General features: G+C 43.6%; 1 protein-coding gene across 1 annotated transcript in view; it reads right to left on the bottom strand.

Moving 5' to 3' along the window:
- Positions 1 to 24,109, bottom strand: part of PIK3AP1 (phosphoinositide-3-kinase adaptor protein 1) — an 84,211-nt gene that overhangs the window by 36,326 nt on the left and 23,776 nt on the right. Inside the window, exons 3-7 of the mRNA XM_014524619.2 lie at positions 9,191 to 9,339; positions 5,461 to 5,605; positions 4,463 to 4,605; positions 3,021 to 3,153; positions 1,821 to 2,017 (exon numbers count right to left, since the gene is read on the bottom strand). Coding sequence (XP_014380105.1) covers positions 1,821 to 2,017; positions 3,021 to 3,153; positions 4,463 to 4,605; positions 5,461 to 5,605; positions 9,191 to 9,265 — 693 coding nt within the window. The 5' untranslated portion in view covers positions 9,266 to 9,339. The remainder of the gene's footprint in view (positions 1 to 1,820; positions 2,018 to 3,020; positions 3,154 to 4,462; positions 4,606 to 5,460; positions 5,606 to 9,190; positions 9,340 to 24,109) is intronic.

Genomic DNA, 24,109 nt, shown 5'->3' with positions numbered 1-24,109 from the left:
CATTGGGGAAAACAAAAACAAACAAAAAAACCCCGGCACTGACTGGCAGTTCTAGCTGCCAACTGGGTCGCTGGGGCCCCGCCTACATGGCACGAAGCAGGGTGACAGCCCCAGAGGTCCCAGCCTGGGCCCCGCTGCCCGGGGCGGGCTCTGCCAGGAGGCCCTAGAGCCCCCCAGCCCCTGCTTCTATGGTGAGTAGAGGCTTGTTTTGGGTTTTTTTTAAAGTACCGGAGGCTGGGGTTGGGGGGGGGGGGGAAATGGCACCTGTGGGGGGCAGCAAAATTATATAGTTATGTATTCATGAAACATGTACTTAGAGTTCGCTTTATTATTATGACAGAGACACTGGTAGTCTTCCAATTTCTTTAACACTGTAGATAAATCAATAAAACACTGCCTAACTGATCGCTGTCTCTCTGTTTCACTCTATATATATATAGAGAGAGAGAGTCTTTTGTTTTAATTGTGGAGGAACATGGATCTTGGGGTATTTTATAGAGTGACTTTGGGATTTTTTTATCAGGGTTTTTTCAGTTTTCCAATAGGGAACGCCAGAATTCCTGCTAGGGAGGCCAGTCGCAGGACCCTGCCTGCTCAGAGCTGGCACCCTGGAACCAGCTGGCTGTGCCTGACCTCCTGGCCACTTGGGGCCAGGAGGACATGCTTTGGCAATTCAAAGCAGGCCACTGCACCTGGAATATCTTCTGGGCGATAGCTGCCCAGATGACTAGGCAGCAGGCACACAAGGCCAACTCTGCAGCCACAGCTCACTGCAGCTGGCCCAGAGGGGCAGATGCCTCATCCAGGTCTGGCAGGTGCGCAGCAGGTCACAGCCAGGCAGCAGCCCCCACTGCCAGACTGCTGCAGTGGGTAAAGGTGCAGGGAACTCTCAGGGCTGCTTCAGCAGTCCAGCTGGCACAAGGGGTAGTGTCCCCAGGTACCAATTGGCTGGGCCCCAGAAGCTCCTGAGAGCAAGTAGCCCTGAAGCTACTTGCCAGGGAAGCTTTTTGTACTGATGGGGCCAGGACAGGTCAGCTTTTTATACTGCTGGGAACAGCACAGGTGCTGGCCCGGGGCTCTAGCTCCCCCTGGCTGCAGATCTGGGAGGAGCCAGGCAGGGTTATTTTGCCCCAAGTGGCACAATTTGCTCCACGACAAAGTGCATGTCCGAGCATGTGCGCTGAGGCAAAAAGCCCCAGCTCAAATTTGCACTGCTTCTGTCTGAGCTGCTGCAAGCAAACGTGACTGCATGTGTGGATGTGCTCCTTAAGTGCATATCATCTTTTGGCCCCTGCACACTCTTCTCCAAATTTTACTTTGATTAACTGCACAATACTAGTTATTGTCTACTTTGTAACTCATCACACTGTCTTTAGTTGATCCAGAAAAAACAATGGGGAAGCAGTTGTTAAAAGTCTGCTCTTAGAAGCCTTGAAAATTAAGACAGCCAGTTAGTTTCAAGACTTTTATCTCTCCTCATTTTCATTTCTAATAACAGACTCAGAACTGTCTTGAAAGGAGGGAAACTAATAAGTTTCAGGGCTACTGTCAAAATACTTACAACTTTGTAAGCAATGCTCATTATTTACATGGCACTGTCTGCTTATCTTTCTATATGCAAAACCCTTAACTTCTTCTCCTGGTTCTTCTGCTGCACCCTGACCTTAGTCCAACTTCCCAGCATCAAGGCATTTGTGTTGTGGTAAAGCTTCCCTTCCCAAGCACAGGAGGCCTGCCTCAACAAGGGGCAGCATTCCAGGGTACCTTTCACAGTGCAAAGTGCATGAATTAATGCCCCCCAGGCCAATGCTCCCTCTTACCACATATTCATCGATGAACTGTCGGAGGTCCTTAAAGCCATGTTTTTCTGCGATATTATTTGGATAGTACCCATATTTGTTGGCTACACTGTAGGCCTGCAGGGCTCCTGGGCATGTGAGCAACAGAGCCGTGAGGTTCTTCAGCCCATATTTTGCAGCGAAGTGAAGCAGTGTTGGCAGCTCTTCATCTCTCTGGTCTAAGAGAACACATGGCTTTTTAAAATCAAGTTCCTCTCTAATGTTGTTCACTGGGTGTGTTAATGCACATACCAGCAAAGGGGGACAGACACAAAATTAAATAGCTTTCAGAATACTACATCATTTCAAAATGGAGAAACCTTTGTATGTATGTAACTGCATGGAACAGATGAGGAATGGCTCAGCCATTGCCTTTTGGGATGGGGTGGGGAGGGGAATCATCCTTGCAGATCATAGGAGTTCTTTCTGAGTATTAAAAGGGGCTGCTTATTCAGCGAACCCCAGATGCGTGGCACACAGGGAAGATCGGGAAAGTAACCACACAGGTGGGCAATAGAGAAAAGGGCAAATGCTGTCAATAGAAGGGCTCTTGGAGTGCTGTAAAAGATTCCCAAAAGCTATGTGAGAATCCCAGGATACCCAGAAGAACCTCAGCCACAACTAACAGCAGTTGGGCTTGGAAAGGCTTCTCCAATCCAAATGGCTTGAAATATAAAAGTTGCATCAGCAGCAGCTAGTAAACTATGTTCAGAGACTCTGGCCAGATCCATGAGCATGGAAGCAAGTACTACCCAGGCAGGTACTAGTAATTCCAATGCTCACACTCAATATGGCTTTTGCTATACCCAGAGTGCACTCTGATAAAACTCAAAACAAAACAGCAGACCAAAGTTTAGGAAGGACTAGTGATCTCCAGTGTCCAACTTAAGCCCTTGAAGGAAGTCTCATTTTCAGAGAGGAGGTTCTCAACTTTCTGAAAATTAGGCCCTTTACAATAGTGGATCATACTTAGCATCTATCATCATCTCAAAGTATTCCTGAAAATCTTGGCCACAGACAGCTCAGGTATGTCAGAATGGACAATGCAACGTAATGGATCCTTCCTCCACATTTCTTAAGCGCTTGTATTTCTATTTTGCATGATGCTGTAAGCAAATCATTTTGCAGTCATTTATTATAGACAGAAAGTTATTTTGAGGAAGTCATTTTTAAAGCACTTACTTGTTGTCATATCTTCTTCCTCCAGCTGGTTGATTCCAAACAGGTGCAAGCCACTTGCAGGAATGTTTTGCTTTAGTGATTCTGTCAACAGTTTGTCCAGAGTTTCTATGTCGTATGGTACTATTTTAAAGGCCTAAACACAAATGAAGAGTAATTTAGCTCAGGGTATTTTTAATTGAGACATTCAGGTCACCAGTATATAAAGAAAGTTAAATAAATAAACCTTATGAAAACACAAAAAAGCCACCAAAATCCCCCCTAAAACCACAAACAAACATACTCAGAGGACCAATGTTAAGATCAGGCAATTTTCGTTGCTTCCTGATGTATATTCACAATAATGTATTTAGTGATGTGATTAAACAGCAGTATTCAAGCTGCCTACTATGTTACTGAGAATCCTAGTTAGACAGCCCAAGGAACAATCATGGAATGGCAACATTTGACTTATGTTTTGGAATGGGAGTGCCATGAAAGCAGAACACAATAGAAAATATCTCTGGTTCAGCAATCAGCGTAGGCTCACTTCCACTGACCTCTAATGTAAGGAAGTGGCAGGAAGGGCCAGATGAGCTGACTGAGGTTTATCTCTTACATCAAGCAGACACTACCCATTTGGTATGAATTCCAGCTTGTTTTCATTTATGCTTTGGGTTTTCAGGTTGTTGTATCAGATCTAAGTATGACCCAAGTACAGTCACAGCCTAAGACTGTCCCCTACTGTGCCCCAGTCCAACTAAGCTGAAAGGGTCATGACTGTTAGCTACTGTGCAGGCTTCTGCCGTGGATATATCAGTGAAAGTAAAGTGACATATGTAGACAGGAAATGAAGGCCATAGGACCTGAAGATTTCCCTTATTAAAACATTAACAGTAAGCTTACTTACCCTGACTACCCCAGTGTTTTCAAATCACTCTAACAGGTTCTAAAATATAGTGTTGCCAAGCTAAAACAATAATGACAGGAACACTTTGACGGAACTTACAGAAATTGCATAAATGATCAAAAACAAACATTTAATTATTTTTACTTCACTCAGTAACTTGATTAGATTCATATGTTTGCATAGTGCCTTGTGTACAGGTTTCCAAATGTTATATTTCTTAATGATACTTCTGTTATATCAAGGGGGTATTTTTTTGCTATTTTTAAGTAATAAATTGAGGGGTGATGTTCATTTTCTTTCATCAGCCAGTAGATGTTGGAGTTACCAGATCTAGTCATTTGCCTCAGAGGGAGAAAGTTAATCCTACTCTTGCAAGGGATGTGGGAAATTGTTAAGCTTATTTGACAGTAAGAGCAAGAAAAAAGTTGCATATGTTTCCTTTCTTCAGGTGAGCTATTTTATTCCAAGAGTTTAGTAAATCTAGTTGCACCTCACATCTCCCTCCCACCCCCAAAAAAGTTAATATCAAAACCAGCTGTTTGTCTATAATCATTACCTGACACATGAACTCCACTGGATTAGCTGCATTAGCCAATAGGTTGCCGATCTCTTCCATGTCGGTGTAATACTTGATGTTTGCTTCCCCTACCAACAAGTCACCTGAATATATCCGTAGAGACACTGGCCCAGATGTTAACTCTTCAAAAATAAAGTGCAATAATCATCACTGACAATAAGCAATGAGAACAAACTCCAAATATATGTTCCAGCCTGGCTGCTAGCACACAGCTAAATCACAGCACTTCAGCCCCTGAGTATGGTGTCTCATATCACTCCAGTCCCAGGTTTCATTGGAACAGACTCCAAACCAGCTGTACTGTGCAACTTCTTAGTGATTCTGTATGCCCATCAACTTCATAGGTATAAGTGCAGGAAGCTAATTTCCCTGAGGCTCTAGGAACTCTGCCCTACAACTTTAATCACACGATCTTCTCTCTATACTTTTAACCTTGCACTTTTCCCACTAAACTTTAAGCCAAACATGGAAGTTTGGGTTTGCAACTCTAAAGATTAGGGTGATTTACAAACCAAGAATAAACACAAATATTTGCATGCATTAAAAAAAAAAAGTCACAATATCCAGTTTCACCTTTATATCCAGTTTTACCTGGATTCTCACACATTACAACAATGCTGTTCCATTTGTGTTTTTAAATTACTGGCATTTCTTTTCCTAACAAACTGACAATGTGGTCCTGATAACATGTAGCTTTCTTCCATGCTTGTTCAGCTTTAGAGTTCTTCATAAGCCAAACTCTCTCTCAGACTTCCCGCTGAGGTGAGTGAGCATTACTATCCTGTTCTTACTGGCAGGTGAAACAGAGCCATTGAACATAGTTCTCTCCCAAATTCAAAACATGAGAGCACAAGAACTGGGAGTAGAAGTTTAGGATTTCTCCAGCTGTACCTCTGTGTTCCAGCTGTGCAACTCTGCAACTCTATGGCAAAGGAGAACAAAAACCTTCTGTTCCCACAGGAAGAGGTTGTACTTACCTGGTGCCTGCACAGAAACTGTGTACTCATTTTCCATCCTGGCTGGCACACGCACAGATGGGGCATTCCCTGGAGTGAATTCAGCTTCTGTTTTCACTTTACCATCCATCTTGCACTTCATGATTATATAAACAGTCATCTGCACCTAACAGTAAAGGCATCACATGTGGGATCAAAATTCAAGGACACATGCTTCTTTACAACTACTTCCCTATTCTTCCTGAGCTGAATTCAGCTTGGAATAACAGCCTCAGAATGGTGGTGATGCTTCCTCAGGGTATCTAATCTTCATTTGGAAGAAGTAATCCATTACAAATTACTGTTCAGAAACTGTTCCATCCAGGAAGAGCACACACCAACTGCTGAAACTTCCTTAGCCTGACGAAGGGTTTTTTGAACCCGAAAGCTTGCTTAATAATTGTTTTCCAACTATTTAAGTTGGTCTAATAAAAGGTATCAGATTCACCCAAAGAACCTTGTCTGCCTATGTTCAGAAACTGTTTTGCAGCCTGTATTATTATCAATACTAGGACTGTGCCTCTGAGTAAAAGAATAGGTGATGGAATTAGGTAGTTCCTGAAACTGCCAGGCATTCTAATGGTTGCATCTGCATTCACATAATGGATTTTGGAGCCATTTATATGGTAAAAAAAAAGTTAAAGCTCACAGCATTCCCATCAGCCAGATGGTGGCAGCACCTCCCATAACTGGGATCTCTTCTCAGTTGCTACTGCAATATAAATTATACCAGACTACATACATAGTGCAGATGAGACAGCATCCGGAGTCTTCGCTAATCACTCCTGTGCCTCTGGATTCCAATGCAGCTGAACTCCTACTACAGCCTACATCAGGGTGGTGTAGACAGACCTTTTGGCACTGGAAAGAACTGTAATCTCTCCTGCTTGCTAGTGCAGTTTCTGCTATATCTGCCTCTTAGACTAAAAGTGAATTTTCCCAAATAGTCAACTAACTAGCATGGCCACTATGACATTGCTATTTATGCTCAGGGCAGGATCAAAGAAAGAGACTTGGACCTAATGGATGCATCTACACATACTATTAGTGTGCATGAATAAACGTCAAAGCTTATTGCTCTGGAGTTTATTCAGGCACAGCACATTAAGCCAGGTCGGAGCAGCCCTCGTTGACAGGGGGCCCAGGGGGTTAGCCTGCCAGCCCAGGGATGCTCTCCCAGCTCAACGTGCTGCAGAGAGGCTGGCTTGGGCATGAGGGTGCTTCAGCGTGGGACTAGCTGGCAGGCAGCCCCTGCAGTGAAGCACCTTCGTGCCCCAGCCAGCTGAGGCAGCGTCTACACATGCACTGCTGTGGAATTTTTTACAAGTACTATCCTGCTGCAGAGTAAATTAGTTTACTCTCGCCTAATAGAGGTGCACATGTAGATGAACAAAGTTTACTGTGCAGCTAGTTAGTCAACTGTGCAGTAAATGTGTCATGTAGACGTGCCCAATGAGTTTGCTTTTCACATGGAAAAAAGCTTACAGTGGTCCTCAGATTATCAATTCCTTGTTTTAACCAATTGAACTATACCAGTCAACAGAGAGTAACTGGTTTGCAAGCAAATCAAGCAGATAAATTTACTTCACTTCTGCTCTGGTGTACTATGAAGTCCAGGACCAGATTTCCAAATTTTATCCTAGTGGTCAACAAGACTCCTAGCTATTTTTAGATAACAATATGCTGTCATGGCAATCTAAACCTTAAATGCTATTAAGTGCAGCACTAGTAATTTCTCAAGTAGCCAGGGCTGTAAAGATCACCAACAACCAAGATATAATCATTTCTACATTTTAATACATTAACACCATAATTCAGTGGTTCCCAAACTGTAGGTCATGACTCCAAATGGGGTCACAGAAACAGTGCACAGGGTCACAAGAAATAAAATCACTTTAATCCAAAATATGGCCAGCCAGGCACTTTCATCTGGCTTGCGGGTGCCCATGTAATTGTACCCTGCCCAACCCGCTTGCCTCACTCCCACCCTGATATGCAGAAGGGCCTGGCCCAGCCGGCATACAGCTTCCCGGTGGGGTTGCTGCTGCCACTGCTGCAGGTGCCGGGGTACTTGCTTGGCTTCCCCGGCATCCTCCTCGGTTCAGGTACCAGGTAGGGAAGCAGCAGGAGGAGGGGGAGTTATGGCTGGGCAGGAGCACAGACCATGGGGCTAGTGGCAGCACAGAGCCTGTGCCCAGGGAGGTGGTTGGACTGTGGAGCTTGGGTGGGCAGGGTGTGGGTGTAAAGGAGGGTGGGGAGGTATGGGGACACCCCTACACACTCCCCCGCATTGTGCACAGCCCCCACCAGCGGCAACAGCAGCAGCAGGCAGCAGGTGTTCGGGGCACTTGTGGCCTGTGCAAGCGCTGCCACCTGGCAGCACACAGCTCCAGCCAGCATTGCACATGGTAGCAAAGACCACAGCCGGGCTGGCCTGCCTCTATCGCATGGAGCACCCCATAAAACATATGCAGGTCCCGGATTTGAAACACAGAATCTCTGACTTGAAACACACACAGTCACACCCCGTCACAAAAATGCTTTATAAAAGTACTTTAAAAACAGATTTTCATATTTATATGCTGTATTATATGTTGTTCTATAATACGTGAACTTTATATACTGAATTTTGTCGTTATGCTGCTTTATTGCTGTTTTGTTTTCATTGACATCTGGGGTCCTGTGAATTTTCATGTGTTAAAATGGGGTCGTAATGGAAAATAGTTTGGGAAGCACTGCCATAGTTTATATGTGCCCTGCAGGTTCTTTCATGATCATTGTCTTTTATGCAGAACCCCAGGATCTCTCATCTCTGCCAGTGTGACACAGCTTATCAACAGCAGATAGCAGAGCCATTTCTAGGTACTATGGACTCCAGAGAAAGCATATACCAGCTTTAGGTTCCTATAAACTGACATAACTGTTAGAAACATACCCAGTGCCTACTGCAGAACTTCTAACATTGCGCTAGAGGCTGACTCTGCTCCTGTCCACATCATGTGAAAAGGAAATAATGTAAACTGGTGGTCACATTGCAACACATCAGCTCTGTTAAGCTGTTCAGTTTTAAGTCTCCTTTAACAGTCAGAGCTTCAAATTGTAATGTCATCAAATTTCACATTAAACAGGGTCAGGCTGAATTAGTTCACTAATCTCTGACTTGAAAACATATCCCAGGATACTGAGGAAAAAGAACTTGGTGATCCATTAGGTTGTGCTATTCTGACAGAGTTTGTTGGTACTGCACTTTATATATGGCAATGGGGGAAGTGCGGGGGGGAGGGAAACTTTGGTGAGAAGTGCTGTTTTACCAGCTGTAATCATTTGCAGGAATTGTCATGGGAGCATAAGAGCTGGGGTGTTGTCTCCATAACTTGAATCTACTGTAACTTGACTTATTACATCCCACCTATTTAGAAATCCTAATAGGATGCAGGATAAGCACATAAAAATCTGAACCTGTCCCATAACTCTCAGGATGAATGGCAACTCTATTTAGATCTTTGCCTGAGGTCCTCAATACAGCCAGGAAAAATTAGGACACTGACAGTCTTCAGTGCTGCTCCTAGGATGGGGGAAGGAATCTGAGGAATCAGGAACATTGAGGACAAGAGTGACAGAAAATGAATGAAGGGTAGTCTCCAGTATGGACCACTAGGGTACTGCACAATCCCAAAACAAGGACTCCAAAGAAGCAGCAGACATACTGTACCCCACAACGTATGTGATCAGGCAGCACCACCAGGTTTTCTGTGGTGCCCTCAGATGTTCCATGCTGTTCACTCATTGCAATTTTCCTGGAGTAAACTGGTTCTCTCTCGTCTTCTGCCTCTGTATCAGTCACAGAATCACAGCCAGAATCTAGACAAAAAACAGAGCTCCATTATGATATTCACACTTGCTACAAATACCTTGGTATATCAAACAAGAAAAGATGGAAAGAAAGAAAAAAACAGAAATTACTGTAATTCTTTTAACAAAGGCTTAGAAAAGGAGATCTAGCTGAGAAAGGGGAAGCTACTGATGTTTCCTCATTTATTGCCTGAAGGGGATAGCTGGGGACTGTTTGCAAAGATGCATATGGCTCCTCAGAAGTGCTGCAGCAGCATTTAATAAGCTTATTCACCAGAAAATCAGTTCTGTGCTGAGACAATCAGACCCATTCGCAATTGGTTAAAAAAAAATAAAATAAAATAACAATCAGACAATATAGTAACATTTCTTAAAAGAATCTCATCAACAGCTGAGCCTGCCCAATTCCAATAATAGCAAGGTAGGCACGTATCTGGCACAATTCTCTCCCAAAGCAAATAAAAGCTAATTTCTCTCCCATAACTTCAATGCAGGGGGTCTGCTTGTATAACTCCCTACAAACCCCTGGGTTAAAAAAAATAACCAACCTGCAGTAGTCTGACCTAGTAATCCAGCTCCTGAAGAAGCCACAGGTACTTAAGAAAGGGGTGGGCAATTATTTCAGCTGAAGGGCCACTTAATGGGTTTTAGTGAACTATCAAGGGCTGCACACAAAATCTTTCAGAAGATATCATTTTAACTAATTACAGATGAAAAAAAATCACACACTAAAAATCAAACATCTACTATAACATTTTAATTTTATTTTTTAAAATGTCCTGGTTTATGTTTTTTTGAGTAGTGTATATAAACATGATTGTATAACAGCTTAAAATAAAATCTTACTCTTGTATACTGTGTGGGGGAGGTGGGGGGGCATGTGGTGGTGGAGGGGTGTGCATGTGTGGGGGGCTGCTCATATGCAAGGTCCCAGGAGCCAGCCCAGGGGTGGGGAGGGAGTGGGGCTGGGGCTAGGGGAGGGGCAGGCACTGTACAGCCAGCAGGAGGTGGGACTGAGCTGTGAGTGGCTCATTGGGGGGGCGGGGGTGCAGCTTCTGCTACTACACCCCAGGAGGCATGGGGGGCACATGCCCCAGATCTGGGCAGGGCAGGGCAGGGTGAGCGGGGCTCAGCCCCATGCAGAGCGCTTGGGGGCAGGCATGGGCCAGATCCAATCCATTGGTGGGACCCCACCCACAGCCCAGATCCAGTCAGTTGGCCCAACGGCTATTTTGCCCACCCCTGCACTAAGACTACAGAATTAGAACAATTATACTGATTGAAAAGGAACAGGAGGGACTCGCTACTTGTAATCGCATGTCACCTGATTAATTTTATCTGTTTCCTGCATCCATTCTTATCCTACAGTTAGTGAAGTTAAACACCAGAATGAAAAAACTGCTAGATTACCATAGTTTACCTTCCACATATTGTAGTGCAGCTTAGACTCAGAAATACTAGTAGTTACAACTGATCACCTTAACCATGGCAAGTCCCTCCTTTCCTCCCACTTTCCAGTCACCATAATTGTTTCACTTGTTCGTATTCTCAGAGTGGAAGAATCAGAATCCATCCAGAGAGAAGTGAAATCATGAGGCCTAAGGGGAGACGCTCGGAGTAGAGAGGGAAGAGAGATGCAGCTACCCTGTACCTATGACAAATGTCTGTGTGCAAAGAATAGTGGCCTCCCTATGGTTTTCCACATCTATGGAAGTGCCAAAAAACTGAACATGTCTTGCTGGCAGTCATTAAAAGAGGCATCACAAACTAAATTAGGCACGCAGATAAAACTCACCTATCCCATTTCAGAATCCTGGCAGAACATGAAGAAGGCAGCAGTAACAGCTACTTATCCTGCAACCATTCTGTGGATTTAGGATTTTTGTCTGCAGAACAGTCACCTTTCACTAGCAGTATGGTCACACTAGTTTTTAAAAACCCAGAGTGAAATCATCGCCAGACAGTTGCCAAGTGTTCTGAAAATGTGTGAATTTTTTTGTGCGGTTCCTCATATTCTTAGATTTATAGTAGTCAGGGCTAATATTTTCAAACATGACCTAACTGAGCCATAAGTTTTTTTTAAAAGACTTAAAAATGTTTCTATTTAAATAATGATTTTTTTTTTAATTACATGTTGATAGTTCTTTGTAGTTAAGACTAATATGGGAAGAAAAAAAAAGAAAAGGAAAAAGAAAAAATATAAAACATTCACTACTTATACATCTCAGATTCAGCTGAGAATTTGCTAAGGGGTTTTCCCTATGGGGAAGTTTCACATTTAAAAAATGTTGATCTAAGACAGTGATTCTCAACCAGGGTGCCACTGCACCCTGAAGTGCCTTGAGATTCTTTCAGGGTGATGTGGGGTGCTGTGCAGTGTCAACCCTGTAGGTTTGCAAACATGATTCAATGAGATGCACACAAGATAAACCCAGAGATTTCAAATAGAAATCCATAGTTGTGGTCTTTCTGAGTTCTCTGCAGCAAGAAAACTGCTGTATTATTTTTCTGTAGTCAAAAAAAGAGTGACAACTAAGTGCTGGCATTCTCCAAGGGTGTCCCTCAAGTCTAAAAAGGTTGAAAACCATTGATCTAGGGTGAAAAGGATACTCCTGGCCTCAATTACATATTTGTCATATAAACACCAGAGATTCAAATTAAACTGATAATTCAATAGCTTTTATTATACATTTGCTAGCACCATAGCCTCCCATGAAAGTTCAAGTGGTTAAACTGGGCTCCAGGAGAAAGAAGCACAAGTTGCATTGTTTTCAAACAGTGAACTCAAAGGTCATCTAAGTGCTGAACTCTAGACTCTTTTTGCAATGTCTACTTAAGTGTGAGATTTCAAAAAAGCATCCATGGCTAAAGTACATGTAAATAGTTTTTCATTATTTACACTGAAATAATTTTGTTTTTATGTCACAGATTTGGTCATTAAGTTTAACAATATCATTTTAATCCCAGATGCTACAAACACTCACATTACATGTATGATTTGAAGCAGAAGCTGTTTCATTAAATGAATGGGCTTTTCTGGAGAGTAGAGTTATATATATGCTAAAGTGTGAACAAAATTGAAAGGTTCAGATCCCAGAGTTTTGTACAATTCAAATAAGAAAATCCACCAAAGGTGGCCTTAAAAATAAAATCTGTAATATGCTGTAGGTAATACATGTTAAAGCTTGAATGATCATTTCCAAATTAGTTTATTTAAAGAGAATTAAGTATTTAAATAGGGTGGAAGCTTTGTTAATTATTTATAATCAATACTGGTATCTTAAACTGCCTCTATTTACAAATCAGTCCATTCCACTTTGAGTGCCTATATTGGACACTATAAGCACATCCAGACGAGAGCACACGTGCCTCTTGCCATGTCTCAAACCCCTTTGAGACGTGTCAAGAGGCACGTGCGGGAACAAAAAAATGTTCTCCACGCTGCAAACTTGCAGTGCAGGGACAAAATTAGACCCCTGGATATCCAGAGGTAAAAAAAAAACACTCCGGAGAACAGCGGAGCAAACACAGGAGTCAGTCTTCCAGAAGAGATGCTCTGGTTTCAGCCAGAGCATCTCTGTGGTGCTCCTGCTGCCTCTGGCGCTGTCCAAGGTAAGTTGGGGAATGGGATTGGGGGTTTATGGGTGTGGGTGGGTGTTGAGTGTGAGGAGTGGCAGGGGGACGTTGGGAGTGGAGGGTGGTCTTGGGGGCTATGGGGAGTGGAGAGGGATGGGGATGTCCCAGTCAGTGGGGACATGGAGGGGCTCGAGCAGGGGCTGCCACATGCCTGCCCCCCCACCCTGGCTCCACAGCACCAGTTGCAGCAGGCAGCATGGCTGTGGCTCTGCTGTGGGCAGAGCAGGCAGTGTCGAAGTGCTGTGTGACCCGGGCTCCTACATGCTGAATGGACCTGGCCTGGCCTACTAGTCCCAAGTCAATCCACACATAGAGTATTACTATGCAGTAAGGCACATGATGCAGGTATCAAATTTACACTCAAGTTGGCATAAGTTGCTATATTTACTGAACAGTGCAGGCATGCACATGTAGACATGCACACATACTGTGAAGTAATTTCAGTTACTGTACAGTAAATGCGCACATGTAGATATGCCCATCGTCTAATATAGTTGAAACTGAAGATGAAGTACACTTAGACAAATTAGATCACTGGAATAGCTACCAATATAACTCAACACTGCCTTCAAGCCCTGATTTCTCTCTGCTAGTTCAAATTAATTGTTCTCTTCAGGCCACTGTCAGAACAGTACAGCTTCAAAAATTCTTGGTGAGCTCTGTCTATTCCCACTGGAACCAAGTTATTTTAATCCTGTAGAAGACAGTCTCCAATTTGATCATCCATCTCAGAGAATGAAACTGCTTTCCCCATGAGAAAAGCTACTACTCAAGTTTATGACTTGATTACAGCAATAAATTAAAATCCCTGACATTTATATGCAACCTAATATCCAGAGGGATCCTGAAGCACTTTAGATTATGAAGAGATCATGCCCCCTCCCATCACTGTGGCAGAACATGGCAAACTTACACAGCATGCAATTCACTCCATCTAAAACAGAGGCACTTTAAGAAAAGAAGGATTTATATGGCTCAGCCATTCCATCAAAAGAAGCTGAGGATAAGAGTGGGGATGAGAAAGAAGTCAGGCATTGGGAATGGCAATGGCATTAGGGTTTGTGGAGTCTGAAGAATGGCACCTTTTAAGGCTGAGACAGGAAATTGAGGGCAGGGCATGAAAAATACTAATTGATCTTCTTAGAACAGAACAGGGATACTGTGCAGAGGGGAAAGCAGATGTTTGAGCCTGGAGACAAACGCAGAGAGAGAAAAGCCACTGGATACCATAAATGCAAGAAGCTTTAGGAAAGCAGAGCTCTTCAAGGAGGAATGTAGCAGGACAGAGGAGGGAAAAGACAAGTTAGGGCACCCAGATTTTCTCCAAAGATACCTGGTTATATAGGACTGGCAGAGAAGGAGGCAAATGCAAAAGGATATAGGAACAAGATCTGGCAAGATGGATAAAATGCTGAAAGTTCAGTGAAGAATAGACAACAGAGCCTCTGGAAAAGGAAGCATTTTGTTTGGGGACCAAACCACAACCTGAGCACACCCAGCAGAAAGGCAAATGGGCATAAGCTAAGGCTGGGTATAGTGCATGATGGGCCTCTGAGTACTCCACAGAGTAATTTCCCAACCAAACAGCCCTTTGCCCTTTTGGGTCCTTGCCTACAGAGGTTAACAGTATTTCTTGCCCTTTCCTGGGCAAAATCCTTCCCTTCAGCTGCCAGGTTGGGAAGATTCTAAAGACACTTTGTTAATGATGTGATTGAGCCATACAAAAAGGATGCAGCCCAAAAAGCAGAGATTAACATGTGCTGTGCTTAAGGAGACGCCACTAAACTTTCCCTTGGGAACAGAGAAATCAATTAAAAAGAAAATTAAGTAGGATTTAAGTGAATTCGCACAGCTTCCCTGAATGAGGAAACAGGTCTCTCGGATGTCCCAAAATTCTATGATTACTGTAACAAAACAGCAATAGAGATCTAGCTGACAACAACATATTTAGATGCTTAAAGTCTTGGACTCATGATTTTGTACAGTACTTCCCCGTATTTATAATGGTACTGGCTGACTGGAGGTCACAGTTATACACAGTTATCATATAAAGTGTAAGAAGGCAGTGAACCCTGTTAATGAGTTACTGGAATAATAGCAGAAGAAACACACAACTGGGAAGTTTTGGATTTTGAATTAATCATGTGTTCTTTATTCAGAAAAATTAGGTCAGAGTTTACTAGCTTTCCCTATCAGTGTTGACCAACATTTGCAGGGCCAAAAGAAAGGCCAAGTGCACACACTAACCATACCTGAACCTGTGAGCACCAGCAGCACAGTCAATTGGAGGCAGCAACACTTCACAAGGGGCATGCACCATTGGCAGCCCCAGTGCACCATTCAGATTCCTGAAGGGTGACATTCCCAGTGATATCTGCAGGTTCCGTATGTGCAAAATGAGTGCTGGCAAAGATCTGGCATAGTCAAAACAAGTGTGGGCCTTTTTACTGATTCTGAAGGCTATATCTGGGGATCTACATTTACATTTCAAAGTACAACCTGTAAAGGGCAAGAGACTGGGATACCTGAGAAAAGACAGATACACTAAATGCATGAGTCAAGAGATATGGGATACGTTATGGCTGCAAAAAGCATGCCATGGTCAAGGCACCCAATGGGGAGCAAGGGATGCAGACCACCTATAAAAACCCAGGCAAAGATCAGGTCTGTGGGATCTCCTCTTCACCTGCCCAAAAGATTTGCACATCCCCCAGAAAGACCTTCTGAATACCTGGCTGCAAAGAGACATTTGGTCCTCAGGATTATGTAAGATCTACGCAAGGCTTTCTGTTGTCTTTCTGGTTTATTATGTTGCATTTTAAGGTAGGCCAAGCTGTATGTTGTCACTGTATGTTACTAAGCTATGTCTTAGCTTAGGCGGAGTTTTCCTGTTGTCCCTTTGTCTATACCTGAAATTGCTAATTGCTGTGCTCAATAAACGTTCTCTTCAGAGAATGGACTATTCTTGTCTAAGCATATTATGACTCCGGTGCCAATACCTAAAGTCTAATATTAAGTCTGGTAACAGATTTCCACATCCCTGGATGGGCTCTACTGAATTTGCTTGGACTGAGAGATTTTATTGTGCGCAGCATTTAGACATTTTATTGAACTCTGGACTTAAAAATTGGGAGCTGCTTGGACTAAGATCTGGTTTTGGGTTTTGTTGTTGTTGTGTTTTTTAACACCACACTTAGGGATAGTCAAACCCTAACAAGACTGCAGGCAGCAGGATGGTGACCAACTATGACGGAGGAAGTGAAACAATACACTGACAACTGCTTACCATGTGCAGCAAATAATCCTGATACCAAAATAATTAAGGGACCCTTGGGACAGCAGAGTTAGTGGTCCATGGAATAGGCTGCGAATAGACTACATTGGACCCATGCCTCAAGTGGCAAGGGGAAATAAATACTGCCTGGTGATAGTGGATATCTTTACAATATGGATCCAAGTTATATCCACTCATAGCAACACAGTGACCACCATGGCATGCATGTTGGTATAAAAAGTGTTCTTTTGGAGGGGGGCAAATAAAATGATCTGGATCAGGGCTCTCATTTTGTTGGAGAAATCACATAGGCTATCTGTCAAGCTTTTGGACTAAAACAAAAATTGCACATTGCAGGACACCCACAGAGTTCAGGTCAAGTAGGAAGGACAAACAGAACCATAAAAACTGCCTTGCAAAAAATAGTCAACCAACAAGGGAAGGACTGGGATCAAAAGTTACCCCTAACTTTGATGTCACTAAGAGGAACTGTAGCCATGCATGGAATCACCCCATACAAAGCCATGACAGGGCCAGAGATGCAGCTACCAAACCAATGTGGTTAGTAGGGGAGCCGTCGAACAGTCTTCAACCTTGTATCCTTACAGATCAATGGCTACAAAAGCCTGTTACAATCAGTGGCCACCACACAGAGACAATTGGCTACAACCTTGAAAGCCAATATCCAGAAAATGGACAAGCATCTAGCCCCCATGCTGCATCCCTAAGAATGGGAGATTGGGTACTAGGTATTGTATAAGCAAGTTAAGAAAAAAAATCATGCACTCAGTCCTGTATGGATGGGACCAGTCAGAATTGTGAACAAAGCCAGTCCAACCATATATCAAGCAGAAATGCATCAAAATTCCAAATGCAAGCAAAAAAATGGTTTCATGCCTCACAACTAAAGGCCTAGAAAGGAAATAAATGAGGGGTGAAGACCCTAGTATCAACTCTTTCAGGTGCTACTCGACAGACCCAGAAAATTGTCCAAGCAGTGATTCAGCGAATATCTGTGATGAAGACTGTGGTTATAATGGTTTGTGTAATGTGGATAATGAAAGTATACGAAAGTGATGAATTTAAGGCCATGCTAAATTGTGATCAAATAGTAATTTGGACCAAAGGGGCCAATATGTCTATAATTTGCAAGCGGAAAGGCTTCAGTCCTGACTTACTTGAAGCAGAGCATGAAGGAAGAAGGACAGTAGATCACCCCTCCTTTGGGACTGTAGGATAGGACGTACAAAACCAATTCCAGCTGTAGAACTTGATGAACTACACAAATAGTGAAAACAATGGGAACACAACTTTGCAAATAAAAACTCTTCCCGCATTTATGGGAATAATTAAACGGGTTTTTCCAGGGTGGCCCGCCAAATGTGGAATATTAAGGAATTCATCTGTCATTATGGCACAGAAACCCTACAGTGAATGAGAGGAGGGGTCCCCATTGCAAGTCGAAGTAGACATGCCCAAACAAATAGTATTCAATGCCTCCTTAAAACTGACCAAGTAGAAGTGGGTACCCAAAAGGGTGTCCATACAAGAAAGGTATCCCAACTGTAGCATGGCTATCACAAGTATTCAAAAGAACTTAGAGGACTGGATAAGCCTCATTCACAAAACCCCAAGAAAAGGTCAAAGGAAAGGGACAAATGGAGCCTAGTAGATACTCCTTGAGGGACATTTGGGTCAGGAATAGGCAGTTTAAATGCAGGAGACATCCAAAAATTAGAAAGCAATTTACAATCAGAAGGAGGCTATGCGTCTCAAGTGTGGCAAGATCAATTGGCAGTAAATTCAGGGTGAAAGAAGCTGGAGGTAAGTACATTAAAAAAAAATTGAAAACCTACTTTTTGGACAAAAGGCCTTGGTATTAATGCAGGCTACTGCCATGCATAATGTCTCACAGGCCATGGGGTGCCAAGTGACTGAATTATGGACACCAGAGGAAATTAAAATCAACAATATGAGATGCATCCCATAAGATATGGCTTCCTAGTTGGAACATAGTGGTAAGTAACTCAGATATGCCTTGGGTAGATTGGTGGGAAGTAAGTCTAGGAGACTGCACCTTTAACAGATACACTATATACATATTAGGTCCAGTGACTGGAGTTGTGAAAAAGACATACTCTGTTGTAAACATTGGAAGCATGATAAATGGCACAGCCATCATGCCCACTGGAGCCCCTGAATGGGTCATGTGGGAAAAGGACCAGTAGGTAGCTATAAATGTACATGCTGACAACACCAGATAAGCATTTGGGTTTGTCAGGAAGGCAATATGGTGTAAAATGGACAGAGCTGTGGGGGAAAAGCAAACAGCACATGAAGTGTGCATGTCTATAAAAGGACATAGCAAGGGCCTGTGGCACTTTAGTGATAGACATGTATGCCTGCATGTGTTCTCACTAACAAATGTTACCTATGTCACACAGAATCAAATGATAGGGGAAGAAGAATTACAAGAGGAAACCTGGTGCAGTAACATGTCCTTACAAAATGTTGGGGCCAAAGGATACCCTGGATTCTGGGTATCACATATGCAAAGTATTACACAACAAATGAACCCAGAAGCTAGTGAAGCGTTTTAATGTGGGTCCCCTTAATTTGCATTCTTGGCTACAGAAGGAGCTGAAGGAAATTGGTAAATTACAGAAAGACTAAAAGTAGAAGGAAAAGTTGTGGGTATGCTTGTGGATTGAAAGAACAAGCAGCTAAAAGAACTGAATGCTAGCATCCAAGTAAGTACTGCAGAAAATTGGTAGAATAAACTGACCCATTGGAACTTCAGCCAAGGACTTATTCACATTATTACTCACCTACTAATCACTGTATGACTGATTCAAATGATTGCTATTTGTACTGTGCTTTGGTTATAGCTGTCTGTAAAACAATGGAAGCAATAAATGAATGAATACCATGTCTTGCTATTATGGAAAAAAACCCCAGAAGGATAGTAATGTAGTTTTATTCCCTTGTTCTCTTTTAACATATAAATTTAAGTAGTTTTAATATTAGTAATATTAATAGTTCTTAGCTCAGATGTTATCAGCTATAGCTATGTGCGCTATATACGTCACCTGTATACTCACCTTAGAATTTTAATGGCCAGGATGGAAACCCTCCTGTGTAAAGAATAGTAGACAGGACAAGACTGGGTTATGGTGACAAGACGCCACAAAGATCAGTCTCTGTGAAATGGTTGCAACCCATTAGGTGTAGAGAAAGTGGAACCTGTGACACCCAATACCAGACCCATACCATAAGATCATAATGGAGGCCAGGGCAAGAGTGGATAAGGATAGTGAGAGCGTCATCAAAAAGAACTAAGAGTTTCTCCTTTGGTGGCTGCAGCCCACTAGGTGTTGAGCTGAATAGGCCTCAAATACTCCACCGCCCCTGTGCATAAATATAAGAGTGATGGCTCCTCTAGGAGGGCCATCAAGGAAGGGATTGTTTGGCAAAGACCTGGCACAGTCATAAGTGTGGTCGTTTTCACAGATTCTATAACTACATGTGGGGAGCTACATTTACATTACAAAGTAGAACCTGTAAGGGGCATGAGACTGGAATACTTGAGAAGAGATAGAGACCCTGAATGCATGAGAATCATGAGGGACAAGGGATACATGATGGATGTGAAAAGCATGCCATGTCAAGGCACCCAATGGGAAGGGGATGCAGGCTGCCCATAAAAAACCAGGCAAAGGTCAGATCTCCTCCTCATTTGCCCAGAAGATCTGTGGATCCCTCAGAAAGATCTTCAGAATTTCTGGCTGCAGGGAGACACTCTGCCCTCAGGATTATGTAAGATCTATGCAAGACTTTCTCTTGTCTTTCTGATTTATGTTGCATTTTAAGTTAGGCTAAGCTGCATGTTGTCACTGTTTTATTGGACTGTGTCTTTGCTTAGGCAGAGTGTTTCTATTGTTCTTTATCATATGCTTGAAATCATGAATTGCTGTGTCAATAAACGCTCTCTTCAGACAACAAACTATTCTTGTCTAAGCATTTTATGACTTCAGTGTCACTACCTACAGTCTAATATTAAGTCTGGTAGCATGGGCTTCATCATAGTGATTGCAGAGACCACTACCAAGGAGCTGACAGGCTCATGCAGTATTTCCTAATCAATAAGATAAAACCTGAACTGAGCTTTTCCATACGCAGTTACTACAGGTCAACAACTCGTAAATGAGAAGTCTTAGTTTCTGTCTTGCCAAAGGCAAAGCCCTTCTGCTCCCTTTGAAATGATTGCTTCCCCAAAACACATCTGACTGCCTCTCAGGCAGGCACTTACTTGAGAGAACAGCATCCAAGTAAGGAAAGGCACTCTGAGCCAACAGCCTTTCCCTTAAAGAACACACACCTATCCAGGAGGAGCCAATGGGCAAATTTCATGCAGTAATTGTAACAGGGAGCCTCGTGCTCTTGTTACTTTAAAGAGAGAAATGGCAACAGACAGAGCCCAGACAGCTGAAAAGGGGCTAGCCACAAGAAGGAAGGCAGCAAAGAAACACTACCACCTAGGCAAAGAGCTGCCCATTGGTGTGAAAGGGCGCACCTACGGCCAGCTAGGAAAACTCTGTCTGGGAGGAGTTGGCTGCAAGGAAATAGGCCAGTAGGGCAGAACAGGCGTGCTGCTAGAACAGCAGTCATAAACTGCATTGGCAACCAATCTTCAGGTCCTAAGGAGAAACCCCTGGCTCAGCTGGAGAACTACCCAACCAGAAGGGGCAGAGCTTAGGCTGCAAATAATCCTAGGGCCTAAACCAGGTCAAGAGCCTGACCCAGCAAGCTGTAGAGTGAGAAGCTCCTGGTCATGGACTTCAGGAAAGGGCTCTGCTGACTCCTGGAACCCCCTAAGGATGAAAGCAAGGCACTGAAGGCTTACTATCAGGGGGATGTAACCCAAGGCAAGAGAAGGCATGGAAGTTACTGTTGATGTTTGGACTCAGCACAGGTTTAGTTTTTGTGTATGCCCAGTATGCTTATTCCTTTGTTACAGTTTAATCCCATGGTTTGGGTTTAGGACTATTATTAGCTGACAGAGGATACACAGGGGTCCTGAGCCCACCAGGGGTTAGGGACCCAGGACACAGTGAGCTTTGGCCTGAAATCAGACAGCAACCAAGAGAGCCAAAGGAGGCTCAGCACCCAGAGAAGGGTGGATATGGGACCAGGGGCCCAGGCAGACGGTCAAAGTAGGCTCAGTACCCAGAGCTGGGCAGAGATGGGGCCAGAGGTGCCTGACAAGGAATAATACATGGGACAAGGGGCTCAGGATCCAAGAGAGAGAGATGGGATGAAACTCAAAAGCATGGTCCAGCACAGTGGACTGGAGCTAGAGGGCCCAGCAAAACAAAGCGGGCAGAAGCCAAGAAGGCTGAAGCCCTGACAAGGGAGCAATTTCACCGAAACACCTGCAAGACATGGGTGTGGTGTAAAGGGTGGTTGGAGCCACATAACGGTCCTTAAGGCACCCAGGGCAGTGGGGAGGGGAAACAGACAGGTCAGGCAGACCCACCTGACTGAGAGAAGCAGAACTGAGAACAGTAGAACCCGGGAGGGCCTGGCTGGCTGCTAGAAGAACTGGGGCTTGCTTTAGGACCCTTAGGCAGCCTCCCTTTCTATCAAACAAATACATTAAGGTTAGCAGGAAAGTGAGAAGGGGAGGGCACCCTAGAGCCAAGGCATGGCAAGGGTTGTCACAGCTGCACCTAGAACATGAACTTGCTACAGTAATCTCAACCAGCCTAGCCCTCTGCACCCAGAGCTTTCAATTCCACTGGGCTATTTGATTTTAGAAACTCAGTGTGCATCTGTATTTCCCAGGCAAAAACCCCAGGAAAAACTTAGTCTGGCCACCTGCTTTGTTAACTGTTTACTAGAAATACATGCCGATGCAAAGCAACAAGTTATTTTAAGATGCATGTTCTTACCCATCAAACATACGTCCGGTCTGTCATGCATTTCCTCTAGGCTAAACTGACTATCTGCATGGAGACAACAGCTGTGGTTTCATGGTACTCAGAACTTAATTTATACACTGCCAGCCACATGAACACAGAAAACCAGCAGCTTGTCCAGGGCATGCCAGTGTCTGGTTATCAACCCAGTCTACATGGGTTGGCATGAATCATCTTCACAAGGTTTAGTAGTCAGTCAGTGAGTCAATCCAAAACTGCACCCTTACCAGTGATCTTTGGATACTCCATTTGCTCTACTCACTGCTTATTCCCCAATTGAAGTAACATGCTTAAAGAGCAGCAGAATTTAATGTCAATACGTCAGCGATGAGTATGAAAGCATGAAAATGGTTTGGCACCATCACTTTTAAGTCTTGTGATTGCTCAGGTCCATCACTCCTGATACTCCACACCAGAAAAAAGTATTCAGATGTAATGCTGTACAAACTCAGTTTCAGGGATGTACTCGGTAGCCATGTTGGTCTGAGACAAGAAGACATACAAAAAAATAGAATTCTTGGTTCCAAAATGATACCTTTTATTAGACCAACTGGGAAATCACAAGAAAATTGTCCTCTTCTGCAAGCTTTCGGGCTCAAAAGCCATTCATCAGGCTCTGGGAAAAGTATATATAGTAAAAGATGGTAAAAGTCTTGTCTCATACCAACACGGCTACCAAGTAAATCCCTGAAACATGGACGATGCCAAATTTTAGCTAATTTTGGATTTTAAAATTAATTGCAGAACAACAAGAAAGATTTTTTACCTCTCTACCTGCCTGCCATCTGACACCTTCAGGGAAGGAATTCTACCTAATCTACACACCAAAGAGCTACTCAACAGAGCTCACAAAGACACTCTCATGGACCCAGAGGGACAGCTTTCCATCTCCAGCTCCCTCTGTGCAAAAATGAAGTTTACTTCCTACCTATGGGTACTTTTTACTATCTTGTACCATCTATACTTTTCTTAGAGCCTGACAGAAGGGCCTTTGAGCCTGCAACCTTACAGAAAAGGACAATTTTCTTGTGATTTCCCAGTTGGTCTAATAAAAGGTATCATTTTGGAACCAAGAGTTCTAGTTTTTTGTATGTACAAACTCAGTTGCATTTGTCAAACTCTTGGCAAAACCCTGTAAGTAGAAATAAGGAAATTACAGTAAGGAACATGAGGCTCTATTTGTCATTATCCTAGCCTTAACGGTGCTGCCTTACCCAAGGATACAAGCCTGTTTCAGATTCATGCAAAGTTCCTGCACTGTCAGGTGAGGTAGAATTTCACGTTGAGTGACAAAATAAAAAAAAGCATCTCATAAACCTACATAAATTGGCACTAGAGCAACACTGCTTTTCCTTTTCAATACAGAGAATGCTAGCTAGGTAAGGCTAAAGCCTCCCTCTTTTGAGGTCAATCAACAGGCATTCAGGGACCCAGGCATTTAGGGACCCTGGACACAGAGTGAGCTTTGGTCTGAAATCAGACAGCAGACAAGAGAGTCAAAGGAGGCTCTCTCAGCCTCCTCTCTCTGGGAGCCACTCAGCACCCAGAGAAGAGTGAATACGGGGCCAGGGGCTCAGGCAGACGGTCAAAGTAGGCTCAGTACCCAGAGCTGGGCAGAGATGGGGCCAGAGGTGCCTGACAAGGAATAATACATGGTGCAAGGGACTCAGGATCCAAGGAAAAGAGACAGGGGATGAAGCAAAAGCTTGGTCCAGCACAGTGCACTGGAGCTAGAAGGGCCCAGCAAAACAAAATGGGCAGAAGCCAAGAAGGCTGAAGCCCTGACAAGGGAGCAATTGCACATGTCCTTGATTATCTTTGCCCACAGCCTTCTCTGCACTGATGCTAATCTGTCACAAGTTTGCCTTCCAGGGGTTTATTCAGTAGCTCC

This window comes from Alligator sinensis, unplaced genomic scaffold (genome assembly GCF_000455745.1).
Source record: "Alligator sinensis unplaced genomic scaffold, ASM45574v1 scaffold264_1, whole genome shotgun sequence".
Classification (NCBI taxonomy): Eukaryota; Metazoa; Chordata; order Crocodylia; family Alligatoridae; genus Alligator; species Alligator sinensis.
Note: the sequence above shows the minus strand (reverse complement) of the source record. Positions and strands in the feature narration are given on the sequence as shown.